Source organism: Diadema setosum, chromosome 7, assembly GCF_964275005.1.
Source record: "Diadema setosum chromosome 7, eeDiaSeto1, whole genome shotgun sequence".
NCBI lineage: Eukaryota > Metazoa > Echinodermata > Echinoidea > Diadematoida > Diadematidae > Diadema > Diadema setosum.
In genome coordinates this window covers 5287134-5301599 of record NC_092691.1, presented here as the reverse complement: position 1 = coordinate 5301599, position 14466 = coordinate 5287134, and the positions used below count along the sequence as shown (strand labels likewise).

The 14466-nt window shown below is 41.7% G+C and overlaps 1 protein-coding gene across 1 annotated transcript in view; it reads left to right on the top strand.

Moving 5' to 3' along the window:
- The window catches only part of LOC140230611 (uncharacterized), a 51267-nt gene that overhangs the window by 9898 nt on the left and 26903 nt on the right, over window positions 1-14466 (top strand). The window contains exons 5-13 of the mRNA XM_072310752.1: window positions 507-821; window positions 1739-2074; window positions 3580-3759; window positions 4680-4811; window positions 5649-5963; window positions 7163-7288; window positions 9114-10161; window positions 12641-12954; window positions 13323-13563. Of these exons, the coding sequence (XP_072166853.1) occupies window positions 507-821; window positions 1739-2074; window positions 3580-3759; window positions 4680-4811; window positions 5649-5963; window positions 7163-7288; window positions 9114-10161; window positions 12641-12954; window positions 13323-13563 (3007 nt within the window). The remainder of the gene's footprint in view (window positions 1-506; window positions 822-1738; window positions 2075-3579; window positions 3760-4679; window positions 4812-5648; window positions 5964-7162; window positions 7289-9113; window positions 10162-12640; window positions 12955-13322; window positions 13564-14466) is intronic.

Sequence of the window (14466 nt, the reverse complement as noted above, 5' to 3'; positions counted from 1 at the left end):
TCTGATATGATGTTACACTTTGAGGAGAGATGTTAAATGGGAGATTCTCAAATTTCAGTTTTCAATTGCAAAACGTTTTAGTCGAATAAATTCCCCCCATCTACTCATTTTATATCAGTATCTCATTTCTTAGTTTCATTACCATCTATCTTCATCACACTTTTGCCCGATAGTTCCATGACAAAATTGATTTCATTAAAATGCATGATCAACAATTCAGTTCAGATGCAAGGTAATAGGCTCTAATAGTACGCAGGAAAAAAAAAAATCATCGCCAGGCAAAGCATATGTCTCGACTTCGGGATGTGGATTTCATGGTTTATGTTTCGACGTTTTCATTCTAATTACATCACATCGACTTTCTCGAAATAAAATCAAATCAGTCTATCGTAGGTTTATGGAAACAAGTTCATGTAAACATTTTCTCATGAAAGACAAGATTCTAAGCTTAAGTAATAATCTTTGGTTGTCATCTTATTTGTATCAATTCGAAAAACAAAATCTAGGTGAAAGCACGATACGCCTTGTTGGCGGATCAACTCAATACGAGGGGCGAGTGGAGGTCTTGGTAGACAACGAATGGGGCACTGTGTGTGATGACGAATGGGACATGAGCGACGCCGAGGTCGCCTGCAGACAGCTGGGCCTTGGGCCCCCCACGTCGGCCCCGGTCCGGGCACGCTTCGGCGCTGGGTCGGGCTCCATTCATCTCGACGACCTTCACTGCGATGGCAGCGAAGCGCTCTTGACATCCTGCCCACACATTTCCCACCATAACTGCAACCACCGTGAGGACGCCGGCTTGGTGTGCAGTCCGCAAGGTCTGTTTCTTGCGCCAATCAAGTACAATATCTCCTTCCCAAATCAGCTCCGAAATTAATCAAGTGCCATAAACTACATTTCAGTAGTTTGCTTCTGTGAAGTTTTCTTCGGTGTTTTTTTTTTTTTTTTTTTTTGGTCTTCTTACCATTCATCCCTGTGTTTCATGAGGTACAATAAAAATATAACCCATATTAGTAACGGCAGTGCCAGAAACCACCCGTCAGATTACTCCCTACAAACCCAGAAACCGCCCGTCTGCTTTGTTATAGTTTTATGCTTTATCAGTTTGATTGTTTTGCATAGATTATTACGTAATTTGAAAGAAGTCAAAGGTCAGCAAAAGTATGTCAGACTTTTTTTTTTCTGTGACACACAAGTCTCTTGGTAAAATCTTAATATACCTTCAAATAAACATAACTTCAAATAGACTAAAATAAACATGCACCGATACTCTTTTGCATGATTTAGAAAGTTGCCGAAACAATAGGCCATTATGTAAGGAATCTTCAGTTGCTAAAGGCTAAATAATTTATCATACACGAGAATTTTGCCCATGAGAGCGTATACTGTCCTCAAAAGTATTGTGCCCATGGGAAAAGATGGCAAACGGTCGAGTATTTAGTGATCATATGCTATGTACTTGTCGACTGGTATTTGATAGATTCATGGAACAGAACTCGTTACCAAAGCATACTATGCGAACTTTAAAAGGAAGAGGAACTTTATACACCTAAGTGGATTTTTTTTTTTCATCATACAGTGTAGGTATCTACTGTAATGGTTCAAGGTAAGATTATAGTCAAGATAACATGACCAGTTAGTGACGAGCAGGGTTTCATTTCATTTCAAACCGGTAAATCTTTGTAGAATGGAAGTTATAAGTACATGGAGTGGATGCTTCTTTCTCTCTATACAGCCCCACTTGGTACCCCACCTCCACAAGTCACAATTCGCCTCGTCGGAGGGTCGCATCCCCTCGAAGGCCGGGTGGAAGTCTTCATGGACAACCAGTGGGGAACGGTGTGTGACGACGAGTGGAACCTGCCCGACGCAAACGTCGTCTGCCGCCAGCTGGGATACGGGCCTGCCGAAACAGCCCAGTTGAGGGCCAGGTATGGAGCCGGAACTGGTCCAATCCATCTCGATAACGTGAGGTGCAGAGGTAACGAGGAGACACTGACGTCTTGTCCGCATACATCTTTCCACAACTGTGCTCACGAGGAAGACGCGGGGGTTATTTGTAGGCCAGCAGGTAATTGTACTTTGTTCTTAACCCTATAAAGCCCAAGCTATTTGACCCCTTCCAGGCCCAAGGGCCTGGAAGGGGTCAAAATAACTATGAGGGGTCATATAACTTCTTTATTATATGATGTATGACCGTCATATTTGGCACATGGGTAGAGCAACTCATACTCTACAAGACCCATCATTTGAAATTTCCCAAGGTCATCCACTGAGGGCGCTATTAACCAAAATATTAAGAAATACATAGGAAATACGCTAAAATAATGTTTTTTCTTTTTATTTCTTTTTCCCAAGTATATGTTTTTATTTCATATCAATCATTTTCATATTTACCACAATGGAAAAGCAAGTCAACCTTCACTATTTGTTACTGTTGAAATTTCTCAAGGTCAACATGTGGGGGCACTATTCAATACAATATAAAGAAATATATGAAACCTATGATGCATTGCTTGGAATGGGTACATATATTGGTATCATATTTCATATTTCCAAAATATTGAAGTTTTGAGTTTGCAGATTGATAATATCATGAAGAAATGATATTACAGGCAAAGCTTGTGTGAAGATAACACAAAATAAAAGGGTAGTCTTTGGAAAATGCTGTATTTTCGATTATTTCTATTATATCTATTGTTTGATGCCTATGTCATATAAAAAATAAAGGAAATAATAAGAAGACCATTTCAGGGTAATTCACAACCATAATTACTTCACATTTTGGTCCTTCAGCAAATTAAAGCCAAGAAAACCCCCATTTCATCCATTATCATAATTATCGTTAACTGAAATTTGAACAGAAAATCATGCAAAATCTGACGAACATGGTTGTCAGTTTACGGTTGCCATGGCAACCAGCAATACCGGACATAGCTAAATTATATATCAAAATGTTTGCAATAAGATTTTAGGAAAAGTCACCAAATTTGGTTGAAATCGAGTAAAGGGTGTAGGAGTGGCAAACGAAAATATGGTAGGGGGCACAAGGTGCCCCCCCCCTTGGGCTTTATAGGGTTGAGGTCATCTTGAACATGATCATTTTGAATGTTGAGTTTCATAGGTGTGAGACGCAGCAGACAGCATTGCACAATGTCCCTTCTTGTAAAGGTTGCCACAAACGTGTCTTTAGAGCAAGTGAAGAAAGACTAGTGAAATAGTCAGTACATGCTGACATGCTTAAAACAAAAAAGAAAACATGTCTTCTCAAAAGCTATGATTTTTTGTTGTCAAATTTGATATAAATGAAAGAGGTCGGTCATCTCTGTTTCTCTTCCTCCTCCACTTCTTCTACTTACCCTTCTCCCTCCCTTCTCCTTCTTCTCCACCGCCACCAACCCTTTGTCCTCTTCTTCTTCTTCTTCTTCTTCTTCTTCTCGCTCCTTCTCCTCCTCCTCCTCCACCGTTTCACTTTATCCTTCTGTATTCTCCATCTTTCTCCTCTTTTTGCTCTTCCTTCCTCATCTTTTTTCCTCCTTTTCTCCCCATTTTTCTATCTCCTCCTGCCCTCTACAGCTATCAGCTGTCCTACTCTGGAGGTCCCCCTCCACGGCAGACTAAATTGTCTCCGAGATGCCCGGCCGAATCCAGTCTGCCTCATACAGTGTGATGAAGGTTATCAGCGATACGGAGAAAGCCGTTCCCTGTCCTGTCTCCCATCTGGCAACTGGGACGCCGAGCCGTTGCGATGCGAAGGTGAGCGCTCTGTGACCTAGTGTTAGCAGCTCCGAGAGGGGTTGTTTTTGCCCGCTGTGTAACGGAAAGGGTCATTGAATTAATAATGATAATAAGGTCGTATTTATCCAGGGTAGCTTCTTCAGTGTAACTACCTCTCTACCAGAGGGTCCTGTCATTATGATTACCCTAGGCTTTGCCAGGTACTCATTTATACACCTGGGTCGAGAGGGACATGGTGGGTAAAAACATCTTGTCCAAGAACGTACGCACAAGGCGGGAATCGAACTCGAGTCCTCCGATCGGGAGTCGGGAGTCTTATCCATTATGCCGCAGCGCCCCCACATGAGTTGGGGTCGAACATGACGGTGTCCTGAAATAATTAATCAAGTTGAAGTTGCCGTCTTTTGGAGTGTGTAAAATCAAGTTTGTATTTATTTTAATGATAATAGAAGGGGCAATATATTGTTTTGTTTTGGCAACTATGAGACTTCTCCACTGCCTTGCCCATTGTATTGTGTATTTTCCATATTTCCCTACCTAAACACTACAGCATCCGATCTCAACTAGGAACCTTCTAGAATAAAATGAGCCATTAGTCGCATTCAGTGTAATGTTTGTTGTTGTGACAGCATAGCTTAAATGCAGTTTAATATTCACTGGGAATAGTCACTTGGACTGCACAGTGGGACTACGAATCTTGACAGAAAAAGCTAGAATAAAACGCGTGCTTCTTACGTTGTTTGATCGTGGTTAATTAGTATAAGATGTGGTCAATATCATGAGGTTGTATTTAAAGATGTCAATTTTTACAGAGTTTTCATCATAATTATCTTGTCAAACCTTTCTGGGCGGATGAAGAAAAAAAAAAAAAAAAACAACGCCATGCCCTTTTTACACTCTTTCTTTCATGTGCACTGATGGGCTCTCCTCCTTCTCAGCTCGGCCGATACTCGAGTGTCCCTCCGGTGGTTTTCTCTGCAACAGCAATCGACTTTGTGTTCCCGCAGATTGGCGCTGCAATGGGAATAGGGACTGCCCGTTAGGCGAGGATGAAGAGCAGTGTGACGCACGTGAGTTTCAAGTCACGTTGCCATGGTAACTGATAAAGTACCCAAAAGCGTTTCACGTGGAGGACGTCCTCCAAACTAAGGATTGCTCGAAAATAATACGCCATCTTACTTTCTACGCATCTTATTCTAAGCTTGTAATCTTAACTGAAATATGGAATATCTTCTTTAATAGATATGCCGCTCTGGAAAACAAATTAACTCTTTACAATATGAATATGCCCCAAACGTATCCGTTCAGTGAATGCAGACATAGTAGAAGAACACATCGGTGAAATTTTAGGACAATTGGACAATTAAACCTATAAAGTAATGAAGTTTCAGCGTTTTTATCAAAATAAAGCCATCTGCTGTCATTGGAGGTTAAGGCTACAATAATATAATAATATTTGGAATGTCAGAAAAGTGAAACTATAAAACAAAATATCTAGTGGGCCCACACATTCGCTCGACTTACTAGCGTATGTTAAGACAAATTTGTTTTCTTCTGCCTTCTGTAGACATTATTCCTTTTTCATTGTGTTGGAAACATGAAAAAATGTTTGAAATTATTGTTATATTCTCTCTATCATTCCGCTGGTTATGTCATTGCAAACAGTTACATTGTAGCCTACTTATCCTGCGATAGTGGCACCAAAACCTTAGGAAGTCGGGAAGTGGTATTGAACAGATTGTCCGATTTTCCTCGAACTTTATTGACTTGTTTTGCTGGAATATTGCTCTATTTACTGAATCCACATAAGTAGTTTGGGTAATTACTTCATATTGTTGAGTGAAGACTACAGTGAATATTTCTATGATTGGTGACAACACCTGTTGACTCACTAACTCACTCGACAGCACCAGTGGCCATTCGCCTCGTCGGGGGGCCGAATCAATACGAGGGGCGGGTGGAGGTTTTCCTGAACAATCGGTGGGGAACGGTGTGCGACGATCAGTGGAGTCTGGTCGACGCCAACGTCGCCTGCCGCCAGCTTGGATTCGGCCCTGCCCTGGCCGTCCGTTTCAGAGCCAGGTATGGCCCGGGTACTGGCCCGATCCATCTCGATGATGTAAGGTGCACGGGCGAGGAGGAGACCCTTCCATCGTGTTTTTACATATCCTCCCACAACTGTGCTCACGATGAAGATGCTGGAGTGATCTGTAATCCACCAGGTTAGTGCTGGGTTATGCAGGTAATGGTCGTATACATGCAATCTTTTTCCCATTGCTCCTCCATGCGGAGTAATAAACAGTTAACCTTGCCATGCTTGCCTACGTATATTTGGACTGAAAGAAAAGCTTCGACTCAGAGAAAATTCGACTTTTGGGGGATTGAGATTACTACACTATAACTGTGGAAAAGAGGACTCGCAAAGACCATTGACTGAAGCGATTATCCGACTTGAGTTAGGTTGACTGGATGAACTCTTATATCTATCTAATATCTATTTTTCTGGCCTTTTTCATTTCATTAGTCATCAACATCTTAAGTTTTATACAATAGTCATTTATCAGAAACCAAATCACAAATTCTAAAGTCTTTATCACCTTGATATCGGTACAGGTGAAAGTTATCTTTGGAAGTGATTACAGATTCGATAACAGACGATCAAATGTCAAACGTCCAAAGTTTGTTTGACATAGCAATACAGGTACCAGTACAGAGACTGAGAGTCGTGCATATGGTTCGTCAACATGTGCACTGTGCAAGTGATATCAAGAGAAAATTATTATGAATATACACATGGCAATGTCGGCGTCATTGAGACAGCAAGAAGCTCAAGTGAAAACTTTATTCTTTTTTTTTTTCCAACAGAACAGACAGAGTAATGTGTGCAATTGAACAGGTATTATTTCTTTTTTTATTTTAGAATAATACACAGGAAGCAAGGAATAACATCATATACAGTATGATCAGTACAAAAGGCCTGTATACAGATATACCTGTACATTCTGCGAAATAATGACACAACTGCAAAGATAGAGATTGAGAGATTGAGATGACACTTTGATAATGTCATTCTTATATTACATGGACAAAAACAGAACAAAACAAAACACTGGCCCGAATTCGGGTTATGCAAATTTCTCCTGCGTAAATACGATTGACAGACGTCCAGTAATCATGGTATCGAACGCCATTAATACGCCGATGTCGAAGGTATGCCTATTTCAAGCTTATTTTAGACCATTGTATATAAGTTTATACCAGGTTTAAACCACCTTCGTGAATTTGGGTCGATATTATGTCTCAAGAAAATTGGTGAGGAAATTGTTTGGGTATAGATGCTGCAATAATTATTTCACCATGTCAAGTTTTTTTTTTTCCTGCTGCCCCCCCCCCCCCGTATGCACCTGTTGTCATTCACCAGCTCCGCCGACGTGTCCGATTGGTCAGTTCCAGTGTAGAGGTCAAACTTGTATCAGTTCTGCCTGGCTCTGTGACGGTGACCGGGACTGTCCAGACGGCGATGACGAAGAAAACTGTGACCCGCCTAGTGAGTCGATGTCGGCTTCGCCATTATAATGCGCTCACGGAGGCTTGCTCAGGCATTTTTGTAATCCTTTCTTGCAACTGAATGACAAAATTGCTACAGGCATTGCTTGAATAATTTCTCCTTTAGAGTCCCTTTATCTTTGCTCGTAGTCTTTTATGACAAATGCACAATAATTTCTATTGCTAATTTGCAGATATTTTGACAATAGCAATGTATGGACCAAATATTAAGTATTTTCCTTATCCAGCCCAAAAAAACAACAATGAGCCAATGCCGTTATGACTTCTGATGTGTGTCCATCTTTTTCCTTCTTTCTGTTGTCCTTCCGGTTACTTAAAATATTTCTCTTTTGTTATAAATATTATCTCTTTCCCGATATTCGTGGTCCACGTTCATTAGCCGGGAGATGTTCAAGGGGACAATTTCGGTGTCAAGATGGAAGCTGTATTCCGTCTGCGTGGCGCTGTGATGGCAAGCAAGACTGTGGGACGGAGGAGGATGAGGACAACTGTCATAGTGGTGAGATGTCGCTCTTGGTTTGCTATCGAGGGCAATAGAGTCCGTTAAAGGTACACGGACCTTGGGCTCAAGAGGGCGCTGTGATATTAGTGATAATCGCTGCCTTCTTTCGTCAGCTACGCAAATCTATAGCTAAATTGAAAACATTATCACGTAACCCTGAAAGAGGTTCATCTGATTGGTAATTCTCTAGTCAAGGCGAAATTTCTTTTGTACACAACCAAAGAAAACTATTTACCTTGCATGAGCTTTCGCCTACTGTCTGTATAGGCTTCATCAGACTGACGTTGACTCGCCGGAGATGGGGTGTAGGCAGTCTTACAGTCCGAGAGAATGGGAATGTTTTGGACAGAACATCGTTCGCAAAGTGAGAGAATGGGAATGTACGGAGAAGAAATTGTCGCGACATCGCAATCATCTTGTGTTCACTCTACGATGCAAACAAGAGGAGGTAATTCCGGTCAGCTTGAAAGTGAGGAATCCATACGATCGACACGCGCCGAGGAAATGATTTCGAAAGCAAGGATAGCCCTTCTCCGCGAGCGGATTAGTATCACCACCAATAAGATCAAAGATTTATCCAGCTCTTCCAAACGTTTGAGAGAGAATCTCTCCAAAAATCCACCGGAGGATTTGTTCCACAAGACACATGTAATGCTTTTGTGAAGAAGTCACGGGAAAAGAATTTACCAGTCAAAAGCGAGACAACAGTCCAAGTTACAGCGTTCGATTGACAGCCATCGGCGCCAGTCAAAACAGGAGATCGACTTATCTGGCTCTCAACTGAAAAGGTGGGTCATCAACATTTCTAAACACAAGCTTTCCTCGAGTGAAACATCCCTGTTGGGGAGGGTTTGAATTTTGCCATTGCTCCCAGCAAACTCCCTGTTGAAGAGTTTGCTGCTTTAGAGTTAGCAACAAAAAGTTTGAATCAGACCCGAGCCAGCCTCCTTCGTAATGATGTGGTTGGGATCCTAAAAAATGCCAACCCTCCAAAGTCCAACATCACCAATCAAGAAAGACAAGGGGAAGGCAACAGTGGTACTGAACGTAGAGGATTACAAGGAGAAGGTCAGTCATGATTATGTTAGAAGATCAGAAAACATACGAGAAACTTCCGTCAGACCCAACACCTAGGTACAAAAGGAAACTTGTCTCCATCCTGAAATCATTAAAGGAAGAAGAGAACATCTCGCCAAGATAGTATGAATATCTGTACCCCTCGGAAGAAAACATACCACGTCTGTATTGCACACCCAGACCCATAAGGAAGGCTACCCTTTCCGCCCTATTGTTGACTACATAGGTTCAATTGGTTACAACACATCAAGGTCGCTGGCCAACATTTTGGATCCTTTGGTGGGAAAGACAGACCATCATGTCCAGAATTCCAAAGAATTCGCTGAGGAAATCAGTGAATTGACCTTTGAACCAGGAGAGTCACTGGTGTCTTTTGACGTGGTCAGCCTTTTCACCAATACTCCCATCGACCAATCCTTGGACATTGTCAAAGATTGTCTTCATAAGGATACTAGTCTGAAGGAAAGAACCAACCTGACTCCAGACAACATCATCGAGCCGTTGGGTTTCATCCTTACTGCCACCTATTTCCAATTCAACAGCCAGGTCTACTGCCAGAAGTTTGGTGCAGCGATGGGCAGCCCTGTCTCCCCTATTGTGGAGAACCTGTTTATGGAAGATCTAGAACAGACAGTTCTTTCAACAGCACCCACTGCTATCAAGCCCAGACTCTGGAAACGATATGTCGATGACATACTTGCTGTCGTGAAAGAGGATTGTGTAGACCAACTCAAGGACCATCTTAACCAAGCAGATGTTACAGGGAGTACCAAGTTTACACATGAGATGGAAGAATCAAACTCAATCCCCTTTTTGGACACAAGAATCATCAAACATCCAGACGACAAGGTCAAGTTAGTTGTCTACAGAGAGAAAGCACCCACAGGCCAATATCTCAACCTTTCTTCACATCTCCCTCTTCATCAGAAGCTTGGAGTTTACAGAACACTCATGGATAGGGCCCATGGTATCACCACAGACTCAGATGATGTACAGACTGAAGAAGAGCATATCAAGTCCTTCCTCAGATTATTTGGATATCCTGACTGGTCGTTTCGACAGGTCCAAATGGCTAAGGACAAACCCAAGTCTACCCAGACCACCAAGAAGAAATGCATGGTCACAATCTCTTATGTAAAGGGCACGTCTGAAGCACTCCAAAGGATCTTCACCAAATACAATGTTGCTACCACCATGCGCCCTCTCATCAAACTACGAGGACTGTTGGTTCACCCCAAGGACAAAAGATTACCTGAGGACTCCACAGGAGTAGTGTAACAAATACCTTGTAAGGATTGTGACAAGGTCTACATAGGGGAAACGGGCAGGAAATTCGGAGTCAGGAAGTCAGAACACAAAAAAGAGGCAGAGTCACTGGGGAAGACATATTTCACAAGGGCCAAAAAGAAGGAGGCAGATCTCACTCCTAAAAAGTCAGCCATAAGTGATCACGTGGCGCAGGAAAACCACATCATTGACTGGAAACAGAGCAAGATTGTGTCCAAAGACAGCAACAAATTCACAAGTTGGATAAGACAGGCGATCCACATACAACAAGGGCGGGAAGTCATGATGAATCGCGACGAGGGGCAATACAAATTATCTTCAGCGTACATTCCCATTCTCTCGGACTGTAAGACTGCCTACACTCCATTTACGGCGAGTTAATGTCAGTCTGATGAAGCCTACAGACAGTAGGCGAAAGCTCACGCAAGATAAATAGTTTTCTTTGGTTGTGTACAAAAGAAATTTCGCCCTAACTATTATCACGTAACGTTTTACAAACCTATTACTGAATGGAGAATGAGTTTCAGGAAGAAAAGTCGTGTACTACAATCGAAATTATTTTACCTTTGATCTCAGAGTAGTCCAAAATATCTCAATATCCTGGCAGACTGCGTCAGCCAGGTAAGCGAATGAAGATCAACTCAAAAGGGCCACCCGTGAATCCTCACGCTTATAAACCCGGGCCCCGTTTCATAAAGCTGTTAGTGAAGTTACCCATGACTTTACGAACAACTAGAATATTAGTTAAGTGCCAGTTTTGTCCATTTTCCCTTACGCTTTAACAAATTACGACTGCATGTATGTCAATATTAATCATCTACATTGGGGAAGAAGTACACTGTCAACTTGTCAACTAGTGTGTTGACCTGTAAGAATAATCATTATCTGCAAATTTCAACTTTAGCTGTCGAAATTAACAATGATTAGGAAACTCACTTGGCTTGCCATACATAAGTCGTTTGGAAAGTCTTACGTAACTTTACGAACAGCTTTATGAAACAGGACCCAGGTCCGAAAGAGTGCTTCGTGAAAATTTACAAGATAAAGATGGGGTTTATTTTCAATTTGCAAGACTGAGGCTATAGGACTTGCCCAACTCTACACCACTTGTAGATTAGTTAGTGTAATGATAATCCATTTCAGGGAAGGAAGAACTAGGAACGCATACCAAAAAGGAAGTGTTTTATACAATATATTTTTTTTTCAGTGTATTTCAAATTGCTATGTAATCTTATCTCCTTCATCTACTATCCGATGTTTTTATTCTTTTCTATGTCATTCATTATAAATAAAAATAAACTTTCGTGCTTGTTTGTGGGGCCATCGGTATTCATCAGCAGAAACTCTTATACATTTATTATTTTCAAACGCGGCTATTTGCAGCTAAAATTATCATAAAAGCAAGTTTGTAATAAATGCAGCATGCATTGTAAAAAAGCTCACACTAATCCAATGCCTGCCAGGATGCAAAACAAGTGATAACACTAGTGTCCAGCTTTTATTTACCACTGAAAAACAATTTGACTCTTGTTATCTATCGATTTCATATTAACTTGATTCTCTGCTTCAATGGCGTTTCACACTACAGCGTAGAGAGCTAACGTGTACCCGATGTTTTGGCAAATTTGGATGCACAATACGTTGACCATATTGACATATTATTGTCAATCGTTCATGACACGTCTTATATACGTACGGCATATTCTTTTGCGGTTCTTCGAGGCTCCTAGATGTATTTTGGGGCGCTAAATGCTTTAACAAATCTAAATTTTTCTAAGTGTAACGACGTACTGTACGCCATGATCGACAGACAGATTTACAAGAAACAGCGGATATGACGTATCTGAACTTTACCAATATTCGAAACCCCGCCCCCACTAAAAAAAAAAAAACACCCTGAAACATACGTCTTTTCTCCGCGCTGTGATATCATAGGGCGTTTACGTGCAGATTTTATAAGCAGATGTCAACACATGCTCGTATGTTACATTTTTGACCTTTTTATTCAAATCTCATTATTTCATCGCACTCTTCTAACGTTTTTAGGTAGTTGACAGTTCACAAAATGAATTAGTTAGCAAACATTATTTTGACTGATTAATGGCTACCAGAATAAATTAACCAACAAACCGATGAGCTGATGAATTAACAGGCTGATTCCTTAACTGTCATGCTGACTATGTAGCTAATCAGATGATAGATCGATAGTTGATTAATTCATCGAGCGATTAATGTGTTGAACACTCATCTTCTGTCAGTATCCAGCGTGATGCTAAAGGGAGGGGCGGGAGACGTAAACTTCAGTCCTTCAAAGAAAAGTTACATAAAAGATGTGCACCATACTTTATGTCAACATTCCATCTTTGAATGAAAATTAGGACCAGTTATTTCTAGCTAGTTACAGTGAGTGTGAATCATAAGGAAACCTCAGTCTGACGAAGTTGACACCCTGTTCGTATGTGCTAGTGTAGAGATGATTCGCCTGGTTGGAGGACCTTCGCCGTACGAAGGTCGCGTCGAAGTCCTCGTCGAGGCCACATGGGGCACGGTGTGCGACGATGCCTGGGACTGGAACGATGCCACAGTGGCTTGTCGCCAACTGGGATTCGGGCAACCATTTGAGGTCATGGGATCAGCGGCCTATGGCAGAGGGCACGGTCCTATCCACCTGGATAACTTGCGATGCCATGGGGATGAAGAGTCGCTGGTGTCTTGTCCCCAGGCACTTTATCATGACTGCCATCACGATGAAGATGCAGCAGTGGCCTGCAGGCAGCCGGGTTAGTGTCACACGCAAGGAGATGCCACTTCAATACACAGACATCAGAAGCATATTCTGTATAATCCTGCGTCATTCAGAGGCTAACGGTCTCTTGTAATTGCTAACTGGATGCGTATGCTATTCACTTATGACTAACTTCCATACATGCATGACGTATACTATTTTTTTCTCCTTTTTTGTTTTGTTAGTATCTGAAGCAAATGGGAACTTTGGATTGCGTCCAAAAAAAAACAAACAAACAAAAGCAAAACAAAGCAAAACGCGCTTTCCGTTTTAATGCTTAGAGATTCGTGGAAACTTTCAACAAACCTTTGCTCATGAGACAGAGTGCTCTCAGTGGATAATGCCGGTAATCATGTGTGTTAGGTTCCGTAGAACCGCCTCTCTACCCCATCCGTCTGGCTGAAGGATCGTCCGCTCTGGAAGGCCGGGTCGAGATCTTTCATAACAACCAGTGGGGCACAGTGTGTGATGATGACTGGGACATGGCCGATGCCAATGTAGTCTGCAGGCAGCTAGGCCTCGGATCCGCCTCGAGATACGTGTTGGCTGGCGGCTTCGGCCCGGGGACCGGTCCCATACATCTCGATGAGGTGGCCTGCACTGGGTCTGAGGAGATGCTCGTTGGTTGCCCGAGAGCCAGCAGTCACGATTGTGGTCATTTTGAAGATGTTGGAGTCGTTTGCAATCCACCAAGTTAGTGGTGACAAATGCTTGTTTCTTAGGAAGATCCGGTTCTCCATTTTTCTTGCTAGTGTATAAGGCCAATGGTACCTTGATATTATGTGAACTGAACTCACTTCTTTGGCTTGAAACCCAAAAGGAAAGATACTTTGTCATGAACTCACTATGTGTGGCATCATATCAATTTCGTTATTTTCTTTTGATCATTAAACATTCTCCCTCCTCGTCCTCTTCGGTTTCTCCTTATTGTACTCTTATTTTTGGTACAATGAATGATCATCGATATTTTTCATCTCACATGCAGCATGATTAGCGTCTCGTATATCTAATCTCTTCCAATATCTAAGTTAATAACACACACTAAAACATATTTTCTCTCAGGAATAGCATGTGGTAACTCTTATGATCACGCTTTACCCTTGATTTGCTGTGGAAAATAATTGGGTTTGCGATAGTTTTTCTGCACTTCTCATTTCTTGCTTTACGGTTCGTGAAGCGATCTTCCATAGACAGCAAGTTGACATGTTTCATAATGAGTATGGGCTACAGTATATGACATAGATACATAAACATGAAATATGATTATGTGACCCGTCATCATGACACCTCGACAATAATGGTGTACCTACTTTTTCTGACTTAATTTAGAACAGCATACAACAAAAAAAAATTGTGAGAAAGCTTGCCACTGACTATACTCCCAAGTCGTACGTATCATAAGATCATTACAATGAATCTTGTCATCAGTGAGTCTACGAGGATGCCTTGCGTTCTCTTTAAAGTTTATCAACTATACTACAGCTGTGGTTAGGGGTAGTTAGCATTA